Source organism: Pristiophorus japonicus, chromosome 1, assembly GCF_044704955.1.
Source record: "Pristiophorus japonicus isolate sPriJap1 chromosome 1, sPriJap1.hap1, whole genome shotgun sequence".
Lineage (NCBI taxonomy): Eukaryota > Metazoa > Chordata > Chondrichthyes > Pristiophoridae > Pristiophorus > Pristiophorus japonicus.
Window position 1 is genome coordinate 235,253,635 of NC_091977.1, and position 20,142 is coordinate 235,273,776.

Here is a 20,142-nt window from a genome sequence, read left to right on the forward strand (position 1 = left end):
CCAGGTCTAAACTTGTTGAGCAGTGACAGGGGTTCCTTCACTCTCAAAAGCATCCATAACTAACAATAGGTCCACTGGCTGTGGCGTTTCCACCTCCGGTGTGAGCAACGGCAGATGGCTCAAAGCATCGGCACAATTCTCAGTGCCAGGTCTATGGCGAATGACATAATCATAAGCGGATAATGTCAGCGCCCACCTCTGGATGCGGGATGAAGCATTGGTAGTGATATCTTTGTTTTCAGAGAACAGTGAAATGAGCAGCTTGTGATCTGTCTCCAGTTCAAACTGAAGACCAAACAGGTACTGATATATCTTTTTAACCCCATACACACAAGCTAGTGCTTCATTCTCTTCCATGCTGTAGGCTCTTTCTGCTTTAGACAAACTTTTTGAAGCATACGTGACTGGTTGAAGTTTACCCGACTCATTAGCTTGTTGGAGTACGCAACCAATTCCATATGATGAAGCATCACAGACCAATACTAAACATTTACATGGGTCATAATGTACCAGTAGCTTGTTAGAGCAAAGCAGATTAGTGGCTTTCTCAAAAGCTCTGTCTTGAGACGCATCCCATACCCAGTTGTCGCCTTTTCGTAGCAGCATGTGCTAATAAGGTTCTAATAAGGTGCTCAATTTAGGTTGGAAGTTACTGGAATAGCTGAGTAGACCCAGGAACGAACGCAGCTCCGTCACATTCTGCGGCTTGGGTGCATTCTTGATGGCCTTGGTTTTTGCATCTGTGGGCCTGATGCCGTCAGCAGCAATTTTCCTTCCCAGGAATTCAACCTCTGGTGCCATGAAGACGCACTTTGAGCTTTTCAGTCGAAGTCCCACTTTGTCAAGACGATGTAGAACAGGTTGTTCAGATGTTCCTCGGAGTCATGACCTGTGATCAGGATGTCATCTTGGAACATAACGGTTCTGGGAATGGACTTCAGTAGACTCTCTATGTTCCTCTGAAATATTGCTGCAGCCGAGCAAATTCCAAAAGGTCACCTGTGATAAATAAACAGTCCTTTATGCGTGTTAATGCACTTAAGTCTCTTTGACGTCTCGACCAGCTCCTGTGTCATGTAGGCCGACGTCAAGTCCAGTTTGGTGAACGACTTCCCCCCGACTAGCATTGCAAACAAGTCATCAGCCTTTGGTAACTGGTACTGATCCTGTTTTGAAACCCTGTTGATCGTAGCCTTGTAGTCTCCACAGATTCTGACTGTGCCATCAATTTTCAGCACAGGAACAATGGGGCTGGCCCATTCATTAAATTCAACCAGTGATATGATCCCTTCACGCTGGAGTCTGTCCAGTTCGATTTCGACCACCTTCCTCATCATATACGGAACCGCCGAGCTTTATGACGGACTGGTCTTGCATCCGAGTCCACGTGGATCTGCACCTTGGCTCCCGTGAAGTTGCCGATGCCTGGTTTGAACAGCGAGGAGAACTTGCTCAATACTTGGGCACATGTATCTTTCTTCGACGACAACGCCTTGATGTCATTCCAATTGCATCTGATTTTTTCAAGCCAGTTCCTGCCGAACAGCATTGGGCCATTGCCTGGGACAATACGTAGCAGTAACTCATGAACCGCACTCTCATGTGACACTTTAATTGTGGCATTGCCAATCACCGTTGTGAGTTCTTTGGTTACACGCGCAACTTGGCATTGACTGGACTCAGCCTGGGCCTCACTGCTTGTCGAAAATCCCTCTGGCTCATTATCGATTGACTCGCCCCCATATCCAGTTCCATCGATACTGGCACCTCATTAAATTTCACGTTGATCATTATCATAAGAACATAAGAACATAAGAATTAGGAACAGGAGTAGGCCATCTAGCCCCTCGAGCCTGCTCCACCATTCAACAAGATCTTGGCTGATCTGGCTGTGGACTCAGCTCCACTTACCCGCCCGCTCCCCGTAACCCTTAATTCCCTTATTGGTTAAAAATCTATCTATCTGTGATTTGAATACATTCAATGAGCTAGCCTCAACTGCATCCTTGGGCAGAGAATTCCACAGATTCACAACCCTCTGGGAGAAGAAATTCTTTCTCAACTCGGTTTTAAATTGGCTCCCCTGTATTTTGAGGCTGTGCCCCCTAGTTCTAGTCTCCCCTCCCAGTGGAAACAACCTCTCTGCCTTTATCTTGTCTATCCCTTTCATTATTTTAAATGTTTCTATAAGATCACCCCTCATCCTTCTGAACTCCAACGAGTAAAGACCCAGTCTACTCAATCTATCATCATAAGGTAACCCCCTCATCTCCGGAATCAGCCTAGTGAATCGTCTCTGTACCCCCTCCAAAGCCAGTATATCCTTCCTTAAGTAAGGTGACCAAAACTGCACGCAGTACTCCAGGTGCGGCCTCACCAATACCCTATACAGTTGCAGCAGGACCTCCCTGCTTTTGTACTCCATCCCTCTCGCAATGAAGGCCAACATTCCATTCGCCTTCCTGATTACCTGCTGCACCTGCAAACTAACTTTTTGAGATTCATGCACAAGGACTCCCAGGTCCCTCTGCACCTCAGCATGTTGTAATTTCTCCCCATTCAAATAATATTCCCTTTTAATGTTTTTTTTCCCAAGGTGAATGACCTCACACTTCCGACATTGTATTCCATCTGCCAAACCTTAGCCCATTCGCTTAACATATCCAAATCTCTTTGCAGCCTCTCTGTGTCCTCTACACAACCCGCTTTCCCACTAATCTTTGTGTCATCTGCAAATTTTGTTACACTACACTCTGTCCCCTCTTCCAGGTCATCTATGTATATTGTAAACAGTTGTGGTCCCAGCACCGATCCCTGTGGCACACCACTAACCACCGATTTCCAACCCGAAAAGGACCCATTTATCCCGACTCTCTGCTTTCTGTTCGCCAGCCAATTCTCTATCCATGCTAATACAATTCCTCTGACTCCGCATACCTCTATCTTCTGCAGTAACCTTTTGTGTGGCACCTTATCGAATGCCTTTTGGAAATCTAAATACACCACATCCATCGATACACCTCTATCCACCATGCTCATTATATCCTCAAAGAATTCCAGTAAATTAGTTAAGCATGATTTCCCCTTCATGAATCCATGCTGCGTCTGCTTGATTGCACTATTCCTATCTAGATGTCCCGCTATTTCTTCCTTAATGATAGTTTCAAGCATTTTCCCCACTACAGATGTTAAACTAACCGGCCTATAGTTACCTGCCTTTTGTCTGCCCCCTTTTTTAAACAGAGGCATTACATTAGCTGCTTTCCAATCCGCTGGTACCTCCCCAGAGTCCAGAGAATTTTGGTAGATTATAACGAATGCATCTGCTATAACTTCCGCCATCTCTTTTAATACCCTGGGATGCATTTCATCAGGACCAGGAGACTTGTCTACCTTGAGTCCCATTAGCCTGTCCAGCACTATCCCCCTAGTGATAGTGATTGTCTCAAGGTCCTCCCTTCCCACATTCCTGTGACCAGCAATTTTGGCATGGTTTTTGTGTCTTCCACTGTGAAGACCGAAGCAAAATAATTGTTTAAGGTCTCAGCCATTTCCACATTTCCCATTATTAAATCCCCCTTCTCATCTTCTGAGGGACCAACATTTACTTTAGTCACTCTTTTCCGTTTTATATATCTGTAAAAGCTTTTACTATCTGTTTTTATGTTTTGCATCTTAACGGTTTGATCTTATTTAGGAACGAGTACAGTCCATATACTCCCTCCTCTGGTATCTCAGTTTGCGTATCCAGATCCGCGCTAGTCTGACCATCATCCTCCACGTGGTGTGTCGCAGCACGCTTGCTCATCTGCGGACACTTGCGCTGCAGATGTCCCACTCTCAGACAGCCTTTGCAACTATTTGCTTAAATAGGCACTGCTGGTGCCGATGATTTCCCCCACAACGTCAACACGGAGAAATCGGATGCATTCCCGCTGCTGGAATTTGGGCAGCCACAGGTTTCGAATACACAGTCGTGTAGGTCCTGCCATATGCCACTCTGCCGAAAGCCGAATCAATCATATTTACAGTACTTGCCGAGTTTCGATTTTTTTCACTGATACCTGCTTTAGACTTCTCTCCTTCGTCATGCATGACTGAGCGATCGTGATGGCCCTGTTCAAGTCCAACGTCTCCACCGCCAGTAGTTTATACAGGATCACCTTGTGCTTGATGCCGAGTACAAAGAAGTCCCGCAGCTTGTCTGCCAACATTGCCCCAAACTTACACGGTCTCGTTAGACGTCTCAGGTCGGCAACAAATTCCGCCGCATTCTGGCCCTCTGAGCGAACGTGCATATAAAATCTGTATCTCAAGTTGATGATGCCTTCGCCTGGCTTAAGACGGCCCTGTACTAATGTATACAATTCTTCATACGTCTTCTCTGTTGGACTCACAGGCAGGAGTAGATTCTTTATCAGACCATAAATTTTTGGACCACAAACCGTGAGGAACACCGCCCGGCGCCGATCTGCGTCGCCGACCTCCTACAGTTTGTTGGCCACGAAGAACTGGCTCAAATGGCCAACTCTCTACCCTTCTTAAATAATATAGTTTAATGTCCCAGAACTGGCAGACGTCTTGGGGTAGAGTTTCCGCTTTGGGTGCCGTTGGGAAATGGCACCCAAAATGTACTTGAAATTGCGCTGGTTCATTTACACTTCAAGTATCCGCTAAAATTCACTTTCATAATTACAAACATAAAATCTTAATTCAACTAGCGCAATTGGGCAGTGTAATAGAATGTAATCGTTTCAATTCTGTTTCTTCCATTAAAAAATATTCCTTGATGTATTTAAGAGCGGTAACCTGGTGCAGTTTAATGAATATACCTGAAAATGGATTTATCACAAAAAGTAAGCTTTTTTAATAAGGGTGTCCAGCCCTCTGCCTGTGAGTAACCTGATTTAAAATCACTGAAAATGACTTTAAAACAATATACTGAACCATTTAATAATTTCATTGGTGTACACTAGTCAATTTGTTTGTAAACTCCCACTCCAGAGATTAACGCACAAAAATCCAGCACAACTGGCAGAATCTCCCAATATCAATGAGGTCAGTTTTGTGGGCGGGGCCTGATCCAGGTGAATTGAACCTTAAATCGGCGTAAAAGATTGCGCAAAGCACGAACGCAAGTGGTTTTGGGCGTATCTCTCGTACCTGTAAAATTCCCCAATCTTAGCGGTGGTATGGCTGATTTTGCCCGGATTGCGCTGATATAACTAGCATAAACGTACAGAAACTCTGCTCCCTTATCTCTAACAACAGCACACTTTCTCATGGCAGACATCTTATCAAATGGGACGCCACCTCTTAAAAAGACTGCACTCTCGCAGTATTGCACTAAAGTGAGGCTTAAACCCACACCCTTCTGTCTCAGAGGCACGAGAGCTACCAACTGAGTCAAGATGATAACGATATAAGAAGTTAATGGGTCACAGTTAAGTGACTCTTGCTCTGTGGTATGTAGAACATTTATTTCTCAAGTCATCAACTGACAAGATTCCATTCGTTTTGGGAAGTCAAGTGCTTCTTAAATCTGACTGCTCTGACGTTCTTTTGTTTGGAGAGGGAATGTTGTGTTGCAAAGACTCCAGGCAGTCTGCACATGAGTGCTATTTTTTTGTTGTTGACCTGCAGCAGACCACATTCAATTCATTCATAACTGAAGGGTTTCTTTCAAGTTGCTCGGTTTGCAGAGCCTGGGGTTGGATGCTACATTGACAGCAGTTGTATGAAGTGGATGGAGGCTGTGTGAGGTGAACATACCGCCGTGCTAGTGCGCAGCAACGCTAAGGGTGATAAAGTGTAGTTAGTTACAGTTCACAGTGTCGGGTGTGGCTCAGTGGGTAGCACAATTGCCTCTGAGTCAGAAGGTTGTGGTTTCAACTTCCTCTCCAGGAACTTGAGCACAAAAATCCAAGCTGACACTCCAACGCAGTACTGAGGGAGTGCTGTACTGTCAGAGGTGCTGTCTTTTGGATGAGACGCTAAACTGACATCCCGTCTGCCCTCTCAGGTGACACTATTTCGAAGTCCTGGCCAATATTTATCTCTCATTCAACATCACTAAAAAAAACTTTGTGTTTGTGGGAGCTTGCTGTGTCCGAATTGGCTGCCATGTTTCCTACATAAAAACAGTGACTATACTTTAAAAGCACTTCAACAACAAAAATAACAACAGCTTATATTTATAGATATAGCGCCTTTAACAGAGTGGAATGTCCCAAGGCGTTTCACAGAAGTATTATGAGATAAAAATTTGACACTGAGCCGCATAAGTAGAAATTAGCACAGGTGAAAAGAGGTAAGTTTTAAGGAGCGTCTTGAAGGAGGAAAGCGAGATAAAGAGGCGGAGAGGTTTAGGTAGGGAATTCCAGAGCTTGGGGCCTAGGCAACAGAAAGCACGGCCACCAATGGTTGAGTGATTATAATCAGGGGTGCTCAAGAGGGCAGAATTAGAGGAGCACAGACATCTCAGGGGGTTGTGGGGCTGATGGAGATTTCAGGGATAGAGAGGGGCGAGGCCATGGAGGGATTTGAAAATAAGGATGAAAATGTTGAAATCGAGGCGTTGCTTAACCGGAAGCCAATGTAGGTCAGCAAGCACAGGGTGATGGGTGAATGGGACTTGGTACGAGTTAGGACACAGGCAGCCGAGTTTTGGATCACCACTGGTTTACATAGGGTAGAATGTGGGAGGCAGATTGTCTTCTGTGGGGTAATCGCATGGTTTTGCCTAAGAAAGGCAGGGAAACGTTCATATACGACCTACACAGTACCCACCCAGGCATAGTAATGATGAAAGCGATAGCCAGATCCCATGTGTGGCGGCCCGGCATCGACTCAGATTTGGAGTCCTGCGTGCGCCAATGCAACACTTGCTCTCAACTAAGCAATGCACCCAGGGAGGCACCGCTAAATTTGTGGTCATGGCCCTTCAAACCGTGGTCTAGGATCCACGTTGACTTCGCTGGCCCTTTTCTAGGCAAAATGTTTTTAGTTGTTGTGGATGCTTATTCAAAATAGATTGAGTGTGTAATAATGTCTGTAAGCACGTTCACTGCCAACATCGAAAGCCTACGAGCCATATTTGCCACAAAAGGCCTGCCTGATGTCCTAGTCAGAGATAATGGGCCGTGCTTCACCAGCGCTGAATTCAAGGAATTCATGACCTGCAATGGGATCAAGCACGTCACATCTGCCCCGGTCAAGCCCGCATCTAACGGCCAGGCAGAATGGACAGTCCAAACCATCAAGCAAAGCTTGAAATGCGTGTCGGAAGGCTCCCTGCAGACCCGCCTGTCCCGAGTCCTGCTCAGCTACCGCATAAGACCCCACTCGCTCATCGGGATTCCCCTGCTGAACTGCTCATGAAAAGGGCGCTCAAAACAAGGCTCTCTCTAGTCCACCCTGATCTCCATGATCATGTCGAGGGCAGGCGGCATCAACAAAGCATGTACCATGATCATGCAAATTTGTCACGCGATATTGAAGTCAATGACCCTGTATTTGTACTCAACTGTGGACATGGTCCCAAATGGCTTGCTGGCACTGTCGTAGACAAAGAAGGGAGTAGGGTGTTTGAGGTCAAACTTGCAAATGAACTAACTTGCAGAAAGCATTTGGACCAAACCAAACTGCAATTCACAGACAGCCACGAGCAACCTGAAGAGGACACCACCAACTTCGACCCTCCGATACACACACAAGTGGCAACCGACATCACGGTTGACCACGACGCGGAACTCATCATCCCGAGCAGCCAAGCAAGGCCAGCTGAGCAGCAGCCCAGTGAAGGCCCAACCAACTCACCTGCACCTGTGTTTGTACTGAGATGATCAACTAGGGAGCAGAAAGCCCCAGATCGTCTCAACCTGTAAATAAGTGTATTATTGATTTTGGAGGGAAGTGATGTTATGTATGCAACATCTTGTAACCAGCATTGCACAGCCACCAGAGGGCGCATCTGTTGGAGTCCAAAGGGATCCCAGCATCCTTTGGGAGCATTGCATATAAGCAGGCCTCCCATGTTGAGCGAGCACTCTGGAGTCAGAATAAAGAGACTAAGGTCACACTTACTTAAGTCTGCAGTACTCAGTCACATTGCTTTATTTGAGGCATAACAGCAAGGGTGGTGATGGACGATGTTATGGAGGTGGAAATAGGCAGTCTTAGTTATACTGCGGAGATATAGTTGAAAGCTCATTTTAGGGTCAAATATGACACCAATTTTGTTAACAGTCTGATTCAGCCTCCGACAGAAGTTGGGGAGAGGGATGGAATCAGTGGCTAGGGAACGGAGTTTGTGGTAGGGACCGAAAACAATGGCTTTGGTCTTCCCAATATTCAATTGGAGAACATTTCTGCTCATCCAGAACTGGATGTCGGACAAGCAGTCTGACAATTTAGAGACTGTGGAGGGGATGGGAGTAGTGGTAGTGAGGTAGATTCTGGGTGTCATCAGCTGTTGGCTATAAAGCACTTTGGAACATTCTGAGATCATGAAAGACGCTATAGAAATGCAAGTAATGCGAGACCAGAGCGAGAGCGGCAGCCTTTAAACAGTGCGAGAGGGAGAGCCCAGCAGCATACCAAGCAGCGCGAGACCAGAGCAGGAGATCGGGGCCCAATCATCAACTGACCTGAAGACAAGAAGTACAAAGAACCAAAATCAAAGTGTGATGTCACGGGAAAGAAGGGAAGTGATTGGTTGGTTGGTGAGTTTTTCTCTCTTTTCTAGGACATTGGTTTGTATTAAGAGCTGAGATTAAAAACAAAACTTGAAAACTTAATTAACTAAATACACTAGAGATGGCAGGACAGGCGATGTGTTTCTGCTGTTGCATGTGGAAGCTGGTTGACACCATTGAGGTCGCCGTCAACCACATCTGCAGCAAGTGTCTGCAGCTCGAGGAATTCGGCTCCGTGTTGATGAGCTGGAGTCCGAGCTGCGGACACTGCGACACATCAGGGAATGGGAGAGTTACCTGGACGCTGTGTTCCAGGAGGCAGTCACACCCCTTAGATTAATTAATTCAAATTTTGTCCGTGGTGAGCGACAGGAGGGTGTGACTACGAGCCAGGCAGGTATGGGGACTCAAGGATGGAGTGATGGAGGAGCCTCAGCCCTTGCTCTTGTCCAACAGGTTCGAGGCTCTTATTCCCTGTGTGGATGAGAGCAGGGACTGCAGGGAGGATGAGCAAACTGACCACAGCACCATGGTACAGGGGGCCATTCAAGTGGCGGGAGTAAAAAGAAACGTTGTAGTGGTAGGGGACAGTACAGTGAGGGGGATAGATACTGTTCTCTGCAGCCGAGAGCGTGAGTCCTGAAGGCTGTGTTGCCTGCCTGGTGCCAGGGTTAAGGACATCTCCTCTGGGCTGGAGAGGAACTTGGAGTGCGAGAGGGAAGGTCCAGTTATCGTGGTTCATGTGGGTACCAATGACATAGATAGGACAAAGAAAGAGGTTCTGCTGAGGGAATATGAGCAGCTAGTGTCCAAATTGAAAAGCAGAACCACAAAGGTAATAATCTCTGGATTACTATCTGAGCATAGGGTAAATATGATCAGAGAGTTAAACACGTGGCTCAAAGACTGGTGTGGGAGCAATGGGTTTTGGTTCGTGGGACACTGGCAACAGTACTGGGGTAAGAGGGAGCTGTTCCGCTGTGACCGACTCCACTTAGACCGTGCTGGGACTAGGGTCCTGGCGAATCAAATAACTAGGGCTGTAGAGAGGGTTTTAAACTAATTTATTGGGGGGGGGAGAGTTCAGGTCAATGAAAATTTTAAAAGTCAAAGAATAAGGAGAAGGCAATAGAGCAGGGTAGCACTGGGGAAATGAAAACCAGAGTGTGCCAGGAAGGGACAGAATGTATAAACACAAAGGTGAATCAGAAAGTGGGGTCAAAGCAGGAAAAAATGCTAAAAAAACAAATTTAAAGACTCTTTATCTGAATGCACATAGCATTTGTAACAAAATAGATGAGTTGACGGCACAAATAGATACAAATGGGTATGATCTGATAGCCATTACAGAGACGTGGTTGCAAGGTGACCTGGACTGGGAACTAAATATTCAGGGACATTTGACAATTCGGAGGGACAGACATAAAGGAAAAGTAGATGGGGTAGCACTATTAATAAAGAATGAGATCAGTGCATTTGTGGGAAACGATATTGGCTCAGAAGATCAAGATGTTGAAACAGTTTGGGTGGTGATAAGGAATAATAAGGGGATAAAGTCGTTGGTGGGCGTAGTCTATAGGCCCCTCACAGTAGCTACACTGTTGGGCGGAGTATAAATCAATAAATAATGGAGGCTTGTAAAAAAGGAACGGCAATAATCATGGGCGATTTTAACCTCCACATTAATTGGACAAAGCAAATTGGCCAGGGTAGCCTTGAGGTCATAGAGTGTATCCGGGATAGTTTCCTTGAACAGTACGTTGCAGAACCAACCAGGGAGCAGGCTATCTTAGATCTGGTACTGTGTAATGAGACAGGATTAATAAATGATTTCCTAATAAAGGATCTTCTAGGAATGAGTGACCATAACATGGTTGCATTTCAAATTCAGTTGGAAGGTGAGAAAGTTGGATCTCTAAACAGTGTCCTAAGCTTAACTAAAGGAGACTACAAAGGTATGAAGGCAGAGTTGGCTAAATTGGACTGGGAAAATAGATTAAAGAATGGGATGGTTGATGAATAGTGGCAGACATTTAAGGAGATATTTCATAACTCTCAACAAAAATATATCCCAATGAGAAGGAAAGGCTGTAAGAGAAGGGATAACCATCCGTGGCTAACTAAGAAAATAAGGGATGGTATCAAACTGAAAACAAGGGCATATAATGTGGCCAAGACTAGTGAGAGGCCAGAGGATTGGGAAACTTTTAAAAGTCAGCAAACAACGACTAAAAAAATAATAAAGAGAGGGAAAATAGATTATGAAAATAAACTAGCACGCAAGATAAAAACAGATAGTAAAAGTTTCTACATAAAAAGGCAAAGAGTGGCTAAAGTAAATGTTGGTCCTCTAGAGGATGAGGCTGGGGAATTAATAATGTGGAACAGGGGAAATGGCAGAGACTTTGAACAAATATTTTGTATCGGTCTTCACGATAGAAGACACTAAAAATATCCCAATAGTGGATAATCAAGGGGCTATAGGGAGGGAGGAACTTAATACAATCACTATCACTAAAGAAGCAGTACTCGGTAAAATAATGGGACTAAAGGCAGACATGTCCCCTGGACCTGATGGCTTGCATCCTAGGGTCCTATAAGAAGTGGCTACAGAGATAGTGGATGCATTGGTTGTAATCTACCAAAATTCCCTGGATTCTGGGGAGGTCCCAGTGGATTGGAAAACACAAATGTAACGCCCCTATTTAAAAAAGGAGGCAGACAGAAAGCAGGAATCTATAGACCAGTTAGCCTAACATCTGTTGTTGGGAAAATGCTGGAGTCCATTATTAAAGAAGCAGTAGCAGGACATTTGGAAATGTATAATTCAATCAAGCAGAGTCAGCATGGTTTTATGAAAGGGAAATCATGTTTGACAAATTTGTTGGAGCTCTTTGAGGATGTAACGAGCAGGGTAGATAAAGGGGAACCAGTGGATGTGGTGTATTTGGATTTCCAGAAGGCATTCAATAAGGTGCCATCTAAAATGTTAATTCACCAAGATAAAAGTTCACAGGGTTGGGGGTAATATATTAGCATGGATAGGTAATTGGCTAACTACCAGAAAACAGAGGATCGGGATAAATGGGTCATTTTCCGGTTGGCAAACAGTAACTAGTGGGGTGCCGCAGGGATCGGTGCTGGGGCTTCAATTATTTACAATCTATAGTAATGACTTGGATGAAGGGACCAAGTGTAATGTACCCAAGTTTGCTGATGATGCAAAGATGGGTGGGAAAGCAATTTGTGAGGAGGACACAAACAATCTGCAAAGGCTAAGTGAGTGGGCAAAAATTTGGCAGATGGAGTATAATGTGGGAAAATGTGAGGTTATCCACTTTGGCAGAAAAAATAGAAAAGCAAATTATAATTTAAATGGAGAAAAATTGCAAAGTGCTTCAGTGCAGAGGGACTTGGGGGGTCCTTGTGCATGAAACACAAAAAGTTAGTGTGCAGGTAATCAGGAAGGTAAATAGAATGTTGGCCTTTATTGCAAGGAGGATAGAGTAGAAAAGCAGGGAAGTCCTGCTACAACTGTAGAGTATTGGTGAGGCCACACCTAGAGTACTGCGTGCAGTTTTGGTGTCCGTATTTAAGGAAGGATATACTTGCATTGGAGGCTGTTCAGAGAAGGTTCACTAGGTTGATTCCGGAGGTGAGGGGGTTGACTTATGAAGATAGGTTGAGTAGGTTGGGACTATACTCATTGGAGTTCAGAAGAATGAGAGATAATCTTATCAAAACATATAAGATAATGGGAGGGCTCGACAAGTTGGATGCAGAAAGGACATTTCCACTCATAGGGGATACTAAAACGAGGGGGCATAATCTCAGAATAAGAGGCCGCCCATTTAAAACTGAGATGAAGAAGAATTTCTTCTCTCAGAAGGTTGTAAATCTGTGGAATTCTCTGCCCCAGTGAGCTGTGGGGGCTGGGTCATTGAATATATGTAAGGCGGCGATAGACAGATTTTTGAGTGATTAGGGAATAAAGGATTATGGGGATTGGGCATGGAAGTGGAACTGAGTCCATGATCAGATCCGCCATGATCTTATTCAATGGCTAATGTTCTTATATTCTTATTACTGGCTGAGCAGCAAGGACTAATGTGCCTGGTAAAATGTCTTGGAAGCTATATTAGCAGGCTTTTCAACACACGTGCATGCCAGTATATCGTCACATTACCAGTCACATCATTGGGTGATTGCCAGAATAATTTTTATAGCTTTGAGGAAATACTGAGGTAATAACACATTGTAAAGGTTACAGTTTATAGAGCATCATTTGCATCCTCCTTAAATTTGAGCTGATCCAAAACTATGCTGCCTGTGTCCTAACTCACACCAAGTCCCATTCAACCATCACCTTTGTTCGCTGACCTACATTGACGCCCAGCAACGTCTCGATTTAAAAGTTCTCATCCTTGTTTTCAAATTCCTCCATGGCCTCACACCTCCCTCCCTATCCCTGTAACCTCTTCCAGCCCTACAACCAATGGCCCCTCCAAGCTGTGCGCAGCAGCTGCGCAGTAATCTGCCACTCACCGTCTTTTACATTTAAAGGGACCACGCATTAAAAGTAACAGGCCGTGCAAAACAAAACACTGCTTACAGAGAACATTGCCTACGATCCTCTGATATCTCTGCACTCCTCCAATTCTGGCCTCTTGAGCAGCCCCAATTGCCGTTGCTCCACCATCGGTGGCCGTGCCTTCAGCTGCCAAGGCCCTAAGATCTGGAATTCCCTCCCTAAACCTCTCTGACTCTCTACCTCTCTTTTCTCCTTTAAGACGCCCCTTAAAACCTACCTCTTCCTGTCCTAATATCTCCTTATGTGGCTCGGTGTCAAGTTTTGTTTGATAATGCTCCTGCGAAGCACATTGGGATGTTTTACTACGTTAAAGGTGCGATATCAATACAAATTGTTGTTGTTGCAGTTTATATATCGCCATTTGCAGCATAAATTTATCGGAGTAGTTGCTGCAACAAGTTTGCCAACTCGGGAACCTCCCCCTTTAGTGGCAGCAAAGGTTGGAGAAAGCACAGATTCTCCAGAATGATAGTGGGGCTAAAAGGGTTAAATTATGAGGGCAGCTTGCATAGATCAGGCTTGTATTCCCTGGAGTATAGCAGATTAAGGGGTGATCTAATTGAGGTGTTTAAGGTGATTAAAGAAACTGATATGGTAAATAGAGAGAAACTGTTTCCACTAGTGGGGGAGTCCAGAACAAGGGGACATAACCTTAAAATTAAAGCCAGGCCATTCCAGGGTGATGTGAGGAAGCACTGCTTCACACAAAGGGTGGTGGAAATCTGGAAGTCTCGCACCACAAAAACCTGGTGAGACTAAATTAAAGTGAAAATTTCAAGACTGAGATTGATAGATTTTTGTTAGGCAAGGCTATTATGGGTGATGCAACCAAGGCAGGTCGATGGAGTTAAGGTACAGTTCAACCATCATCATCATCATCATCATCACCATCATCGAACGAGGATGACTTGCTTCCACATGAGTTCACAGATGTTTCAATGAAGGATCCGATGTCCCAGTCCTGAACTCCAGGGGTGGAAGATGCCTGTGTGTGGATTTTTTTAATGTGTGGTGACTGTTGCACACCAGCCACCACACGGGCTTGACAGAGTTTGGCCTTTATCCAGTAGCAAGGGTTAACCAGGATGACTGGAGACCTGCTCTGCTGCACGGACCTAGTGTGCACACATATTGCAGTGTGGGCTGGCCTGTGCTGCCCCTGGGCCCTCGGCTCTTCTGGGCCCCGTACCCTCATTTGCCGCACCCCCGCCACGATCTCCTGCTGCTCCTCCACCATAAACATTCGCCACACCTCTGCCACGATCTCTCACCACTACTACCTTGATAGCCTTGCTTAGAGAGGTCACATGGAAGACTTTGCAAATGCAATATTGCCAATAATCAGGTGGTGTTGGTTGAAGGATAAATGTCGTCCAGGAAATTGGAAGACCTCCTTGAGGTCCTCTTTGAATAGTGCCGTGGGATCTTTTATGTACGGGCAAACAGGGCCTCAGTTTAACCTCCCGCCTAAAAGATGGCACCTCCGACAATGTAGTACTCCCTCGGCACTGCACCGAAACTTCAGCCTGTCGCGCGTGCTCAAGTTACACAGCTTGGACCCATGGCCCTCTGACAGAGCACAGAGTGTTACCAACTGAGCCAAGCTGGCCAAAAATAAAATAAGGAGACAGGAGAGAGAAGGCAGAGAGATAGGAATGTAATGACTTCAGTGTGACATAAAGAGGTTAGTAAATGGGGCAGGTAGACGTCAGATGAAACTTGACACAGAGAAATGTGAGGTGTTACATTTTGTAGGGAAAAAATGGATAGAAAAGTGCATTAAACAGTAAAAGGTTAAAAGGCGTAGAGAGACTTTGGGTGTAAGATTCTAGCTAATGCCTTGTCTTATTAATTAGCAGGTTTGAGAGTCCAGAGTCAGCAATTTTAATACCTTATTAAAAAATAAGAAAATAGAGAATATGAGCAGATTCTCTCACCCCTACTGCATCTTGTATTGACCCATCAATCAGAGTAAACATGCAAGACTGAATGGCAGAACAGCCTTGAGGGGCTGAATGGCCTCCTCCTGTTCCTATGTTCCTAGAAGCAGGGCTCTGGCAGAATAAGCACTACCAGACAAATCATGGCAATAATCAGGAGAACTGATCACCTCACATTTCCATTAGAATAATGGAAGTTGATTACATTTTGCAGATCAGTATGGTAAGGAATTTCCACACACTGGATTGGATTTGTATTGATACCTCACATATAAACTAAGAAAGGCCCACTGTCTGCAGCATTCATCTCCTTGATGTAATTGCTGCTGAATAATCAGCAACAGAGATACAATTTATTAAATGGAGCTAGAGGTGCTTAGGTGACCCTTTAATATCCGCTTTGTTAATCCTCAAACTTTGACAATCCCAGACAATTGTACGTAGGGACCTGGGTAACCATGTGGACTCTAACAGCCTTGGTGATCTGCTAGAAATGGATTCAGTACAATTAAGTTGATGCTGTGAAGACATTTTTCCCCATCTAATCACATTCTGTTATTAAATACTCATGGAAACAACTGGGCAAAATTCCTAATTTTTCATCACCTCATCCATTACTCCAACATTTTTACAAAATTATGAAAGGTTTTAATAGAATAAATAAGGAGAAACTATTTCCACTGTCAGGAGGATCGGTAACCAGAGGACACAGATTTAGGGTGATTGGCAAAAGAACCAGGGGGACATGACATTTTTTTTTTAACGCAGTGACGTACACTGCCTGAAAGGGTGGTGGAAACAAATTCAATAGTAACTTTCAAAAGAGGAATTGGATAAATACTTGAAAAGGAACACATTTTTAGGGCTATGGGGAAAGAGCAGGGCAGTGGGACTAATTGGATAGATTATTCAAAGAGCTGACACAGGCACGATGGGCCGAATGGCCTCCAGACCTCCTGGTACTATGACATTCTTTGATCCTCCACCTTGTCACGATCACTCCTGAGCATCTTGACACCGACTGAGTAATCTGAGATTCCTGAAATGCGCTGGACGGTAAACCCAATATAATGTCATGCTTCTGCCCCGAATGCCAGGGAACACAGGGCAAAACAGTGGCGGGATTGCCAGGAAAGACTTGAGACAGGTTGGAACGATTATTTGCTTTAACGACTGACAAATGTTTAACTCGGGCATTTATCAAATGATCAGCACATCTTGTTCTCAGAACAAAATGATTATTAAAGTATTTTGATTCCCCTTCATATTTATTAATTCGAATACAGATACACGTAAAAATGACACTTGTTTTTTTTTTACCCACCGATTAACCCGTTTTCATTCATCACAATTTCGCCAGATGAATTGTTTTAATAAAGTTCTTGGGTGTTGTAATAGACATCACCTGGATGATCTTGGCACACAGGCTTTAAAAAGACCCATGGCTGCTTACTGAAAGCAATTTAAATCTGGCAATTAAGTTAAACATTTTAAAAAAGGTGGCAGGACAGGCTGCAGCTAAGATAGAAAGCAAACAATAACAAGACTTACTCCATTGGTGGTGATTTTCTCCTCAAATGGGTGTTCATTGTGGTGGCTGCCAGTGCTAATTTGCAGTTGCCTTGACAAAGCCTTTTCAGTCGCAGCTTTCCGTTTCCTTCCTCGACAGGGACGGCTGTGGGATTCCGCCAAGCATCACTCAGCAAAGCCTGTGAGAAAAGGTGGCAATTGGATGATGCCTTTTCATTGGCACAGATGACACCCTAGTGTCCGAGACAATGTTTGCTTCCCACCCCGCCTCCTTTTTAAAAAAATAACATAAATATATAGGGAGACCTCAATCAAATTCTTCGGCTGCCAGCCAAAACCTTGGACTGACATCACTTACATCTCAATTGTCACAGCTTCTCCCTTGTTGCTGTGTCACAATCCCTCCCTGCCTCCGATAGGAAATTCTCTTTCTCCCCTCCCCGCCGTGACTTAAGAATTACTTGCTCCCTCTCAGCAGCCAGCAACATCTGTATAATTGGTCCATCACGCCAGCAAATTCACAGAAATGCTGAACCGCTCCCTGGCAGAATGTAAAAAAAAGCCCTGCACAACAGAGGGTCGATACGTTAAAACGTGTTCAGTGTGTAACTCTTTGAATAGAGAGTACATTGATAGAATTCTCTAAGGCTTGCCTAACCATTTGCTTGTTTGCACTGAAGAACAATTTGTTCGCTTTATGAACTGTGCCTAGCTGGTGCAGATGACTAAAATGATTTTGCTGAATATTTTTGAAGTGTTTTAAATTTGTTAGAATCGATGTGACGTTAAGTCCTTCCGTGCTGCTATTTTACCATTGTCTCCATAGGTTTTAAAAATCAAATGCGCCTCTTTTTGTTAACAAACCCCAAATAGATTTGTTTGTCTTTTGTTCCCCTCGTAAAAAGTTCTACTTTAGGCCAGCAGTGGTCTTTGCTCGCTGACATATAGAAGATAGAAGAATGACAGGTGATGGAGTTTTACTCTGCATCAAGCTTGCACCCAAACCGTGATCGGGACGAAAACGGAGGTGGAGCGGAAAATCGCCGTCCAATTAATGTTAGTGATTGATTGCTTAACTTTCTTCATTTGGGGTCTGCGCCGGGGCACAGCACAAAGGGGGGTATTGCACTATTTTCATACCGCAGAAACAGGAACCTCGCCCATTTTATTGCAGGGCCGGGAGTGCTCCGAGAGAGGCCTTGGGAGGGGGGGAAAAAAACTTCAAAAATCATTCAAAAAACATTGCCAACATCCTTACTTTACAAATCGCTGCAAAAATATAAAAAAATAAAAACTGAAACTTACCTTTTTTTCAGTTTATCCAACTCACCGCCGCCGGCAGGGCTGCACCGCTGTGTTTTCCCTGGCGGTCATTGTGGGGTGCGTTTCGTGGCGAGGGGTCGGGTGAGACTTGAAACTCCCAGCGGTGTCGCCATGTGAGCCGTTGCACGCGCAGCTCTCCTGGTGGTGCTTCTGAGCGCCTCCGCAAAAATCGATTCAAGGCTTGCGACTGGGCGGAAAACAGCTGACCGCCCCATTTTTCACTGCGGAGGGTCAAAACACGGTGAAAACCGGGTCGCAAACGACCCGAAAATCCAGCCGAAAGAGTGGGAGCGTGTTCCATTCCTCAATGCTGATCTCTATTGCCTTAATGAGCATACCAATCAGAACCCTCCATATATAGACTCTATGGTATATGGACCGATGAAGTTATCATATTGATCAATTCCTCCCATCTGATTTATATCATTTATTTTCAAGTCAATTGAATGAAAATCAACATTTCTATCTCATGTAGCAATTGGAAAACATAGTACTTATAGATGGGCCACTTCTGCTTAAATCCTGAAGCTATTTGTTCCTATTTTTTTCAATATCGTGGGATGAACTTCAAAGGGGAATAGAAAGGGGTGGAAGTTATAGGCTCAAGTTTCGGCCTGAGTTACTCCTATTTTTTTGGAGCAACTAGTTTAGAATGGAGCACCTTAGAAATTACAATTCTCGGCATTTAGTTTGTTCCAGTTCTAGTGAGTTAGAATAGTTTCATTTTAGAACAGATTTTTTTTTCAAAAGGGGGCGTGTCCGGCCACTTACGCCTGTTTTGCAAGTTTAGGCAGCGAAAACTTACTCCAAACTAACTTAGAATGGAGTAAGTGTTTTTTGTACGCTCACAAAAACCTTGACTACACATAAATCAGGTGTAGGGAATGAGAGATCGAGGCGGGGGGGGGGGGTGTGTGATGGAAGTTTACAAACATTAAACACTTCACTTTTACAAATAAAGAGCCATCATCAATAATAAATGATAAATAAATCAATAAATCAACCAATAAATCAATCAAAAAAAAATAAAAAAATAAAAATCAATAAAAAATCAAGTTTCTACTAACTTACTGCAGCACTGGGAGCCCTCCAACAGCGTGCTGGGACGGGGCCCCCCCAGTGTCTCTCTCTCTGTCCCTGTCAGTGTCTCTCTCTCTCTGTCTCTTTCACTGTCTTTATGTGTTTCTGACAGCGAGGGGAGGAGTGGGGGGGAGAGAGGCGGGAGGGGAGAGTGAAGGGGGGGAGAGGAGGGGGGGAGAGCAGAGGGAGGGAGAGGGGGGAGAGGAGGGGGAAGGGGAGGGGGAGGGAGAGAGGAAGCGGGAGGGAGGGGGGAAGAGGGGGGGAGAGGAGGAGGGAGGGAGGGGGAGAGGGGGGAGAGGGGGGAGAGGAGAGAGTAAGGGGGAGGGGAGGGAAAGGGGGAGGAATGGGAGGGGAGAGGGGAGGGGAGGAGGGAGGAGGGGGAGGAGAAGAGAGAGGGGAGGTTGAATGGGAGGGAGGGAGGGGGGAGGCTGAATGGGAGGGAGGGGCGGGGGGGAAGAGGCTGAACGGGCCGGGCCGTCGGCACCGACACTTCGGGCGGGGCCCGCCCCCAACAAGATGCCAGGCGGGCGGGTCCCACCGACAACGTGGAAGGAGTGGGGTGGGGGGAAGAGGAGGGGGAAGGGCTGAACAGGGGGGGTGGGGGAGAGGCTGAATGGGAGCGGGGGGGGAGCTGAATGGGAGGGAGGGAGACCCGAGTCCCGATCTTCGCCCGGGGAGCCCATTCGGCCAGGGCTAGGGCCGGCGGGCTTCAGGCCCCTCCCATGCAGCCTCGGGGGTGAGGAGATACTGCACATGCGCGCACACTCTAGTGCGCATGTGCAGAGGTTCCGGCACTGTTTTCAGTGCCAGGACCTGGCTCCACCCTCGATCCCTTGTGCTGCGCCACGCTGAGTACGCAGCCGTCCTGAGGAGATTGGAGAATCACACGGTAAGTTTTCAGCGGCCTTTTTATTCTAGAAAGTAGGCGCACCTTATGGAGGTTCGCCGTTTTTACAGAGGGCGGAAACTTGGGCCCTAAATT

General features: G+C 45.5%; 1 protein-coding gene across 1 annotated transcript in view; it reads right to left on the reverse strand.

The window, feature by feature from the left end:
* Positions 1-16,876, reverse strand: part of LOC139269277 (paralemmin-1-like) — a 483,947-nt gene extending 467,071 nt beyond the window's left edge. The window contains exon 1 of the mRNA XM_070888361.1: positions 16,779-16,876. Coding sequence (XP_070744462.1) covers positions 16,779-16,816 — 38 coding nt within the window. The 5' untranslated portion in view covers positions 16,817-16,876. The remainder of the gene's footprint in view (positions 1-16,778) is intronic.
* Positions 16,877-20,142: the final 3,266 nt, after the last annotated feature.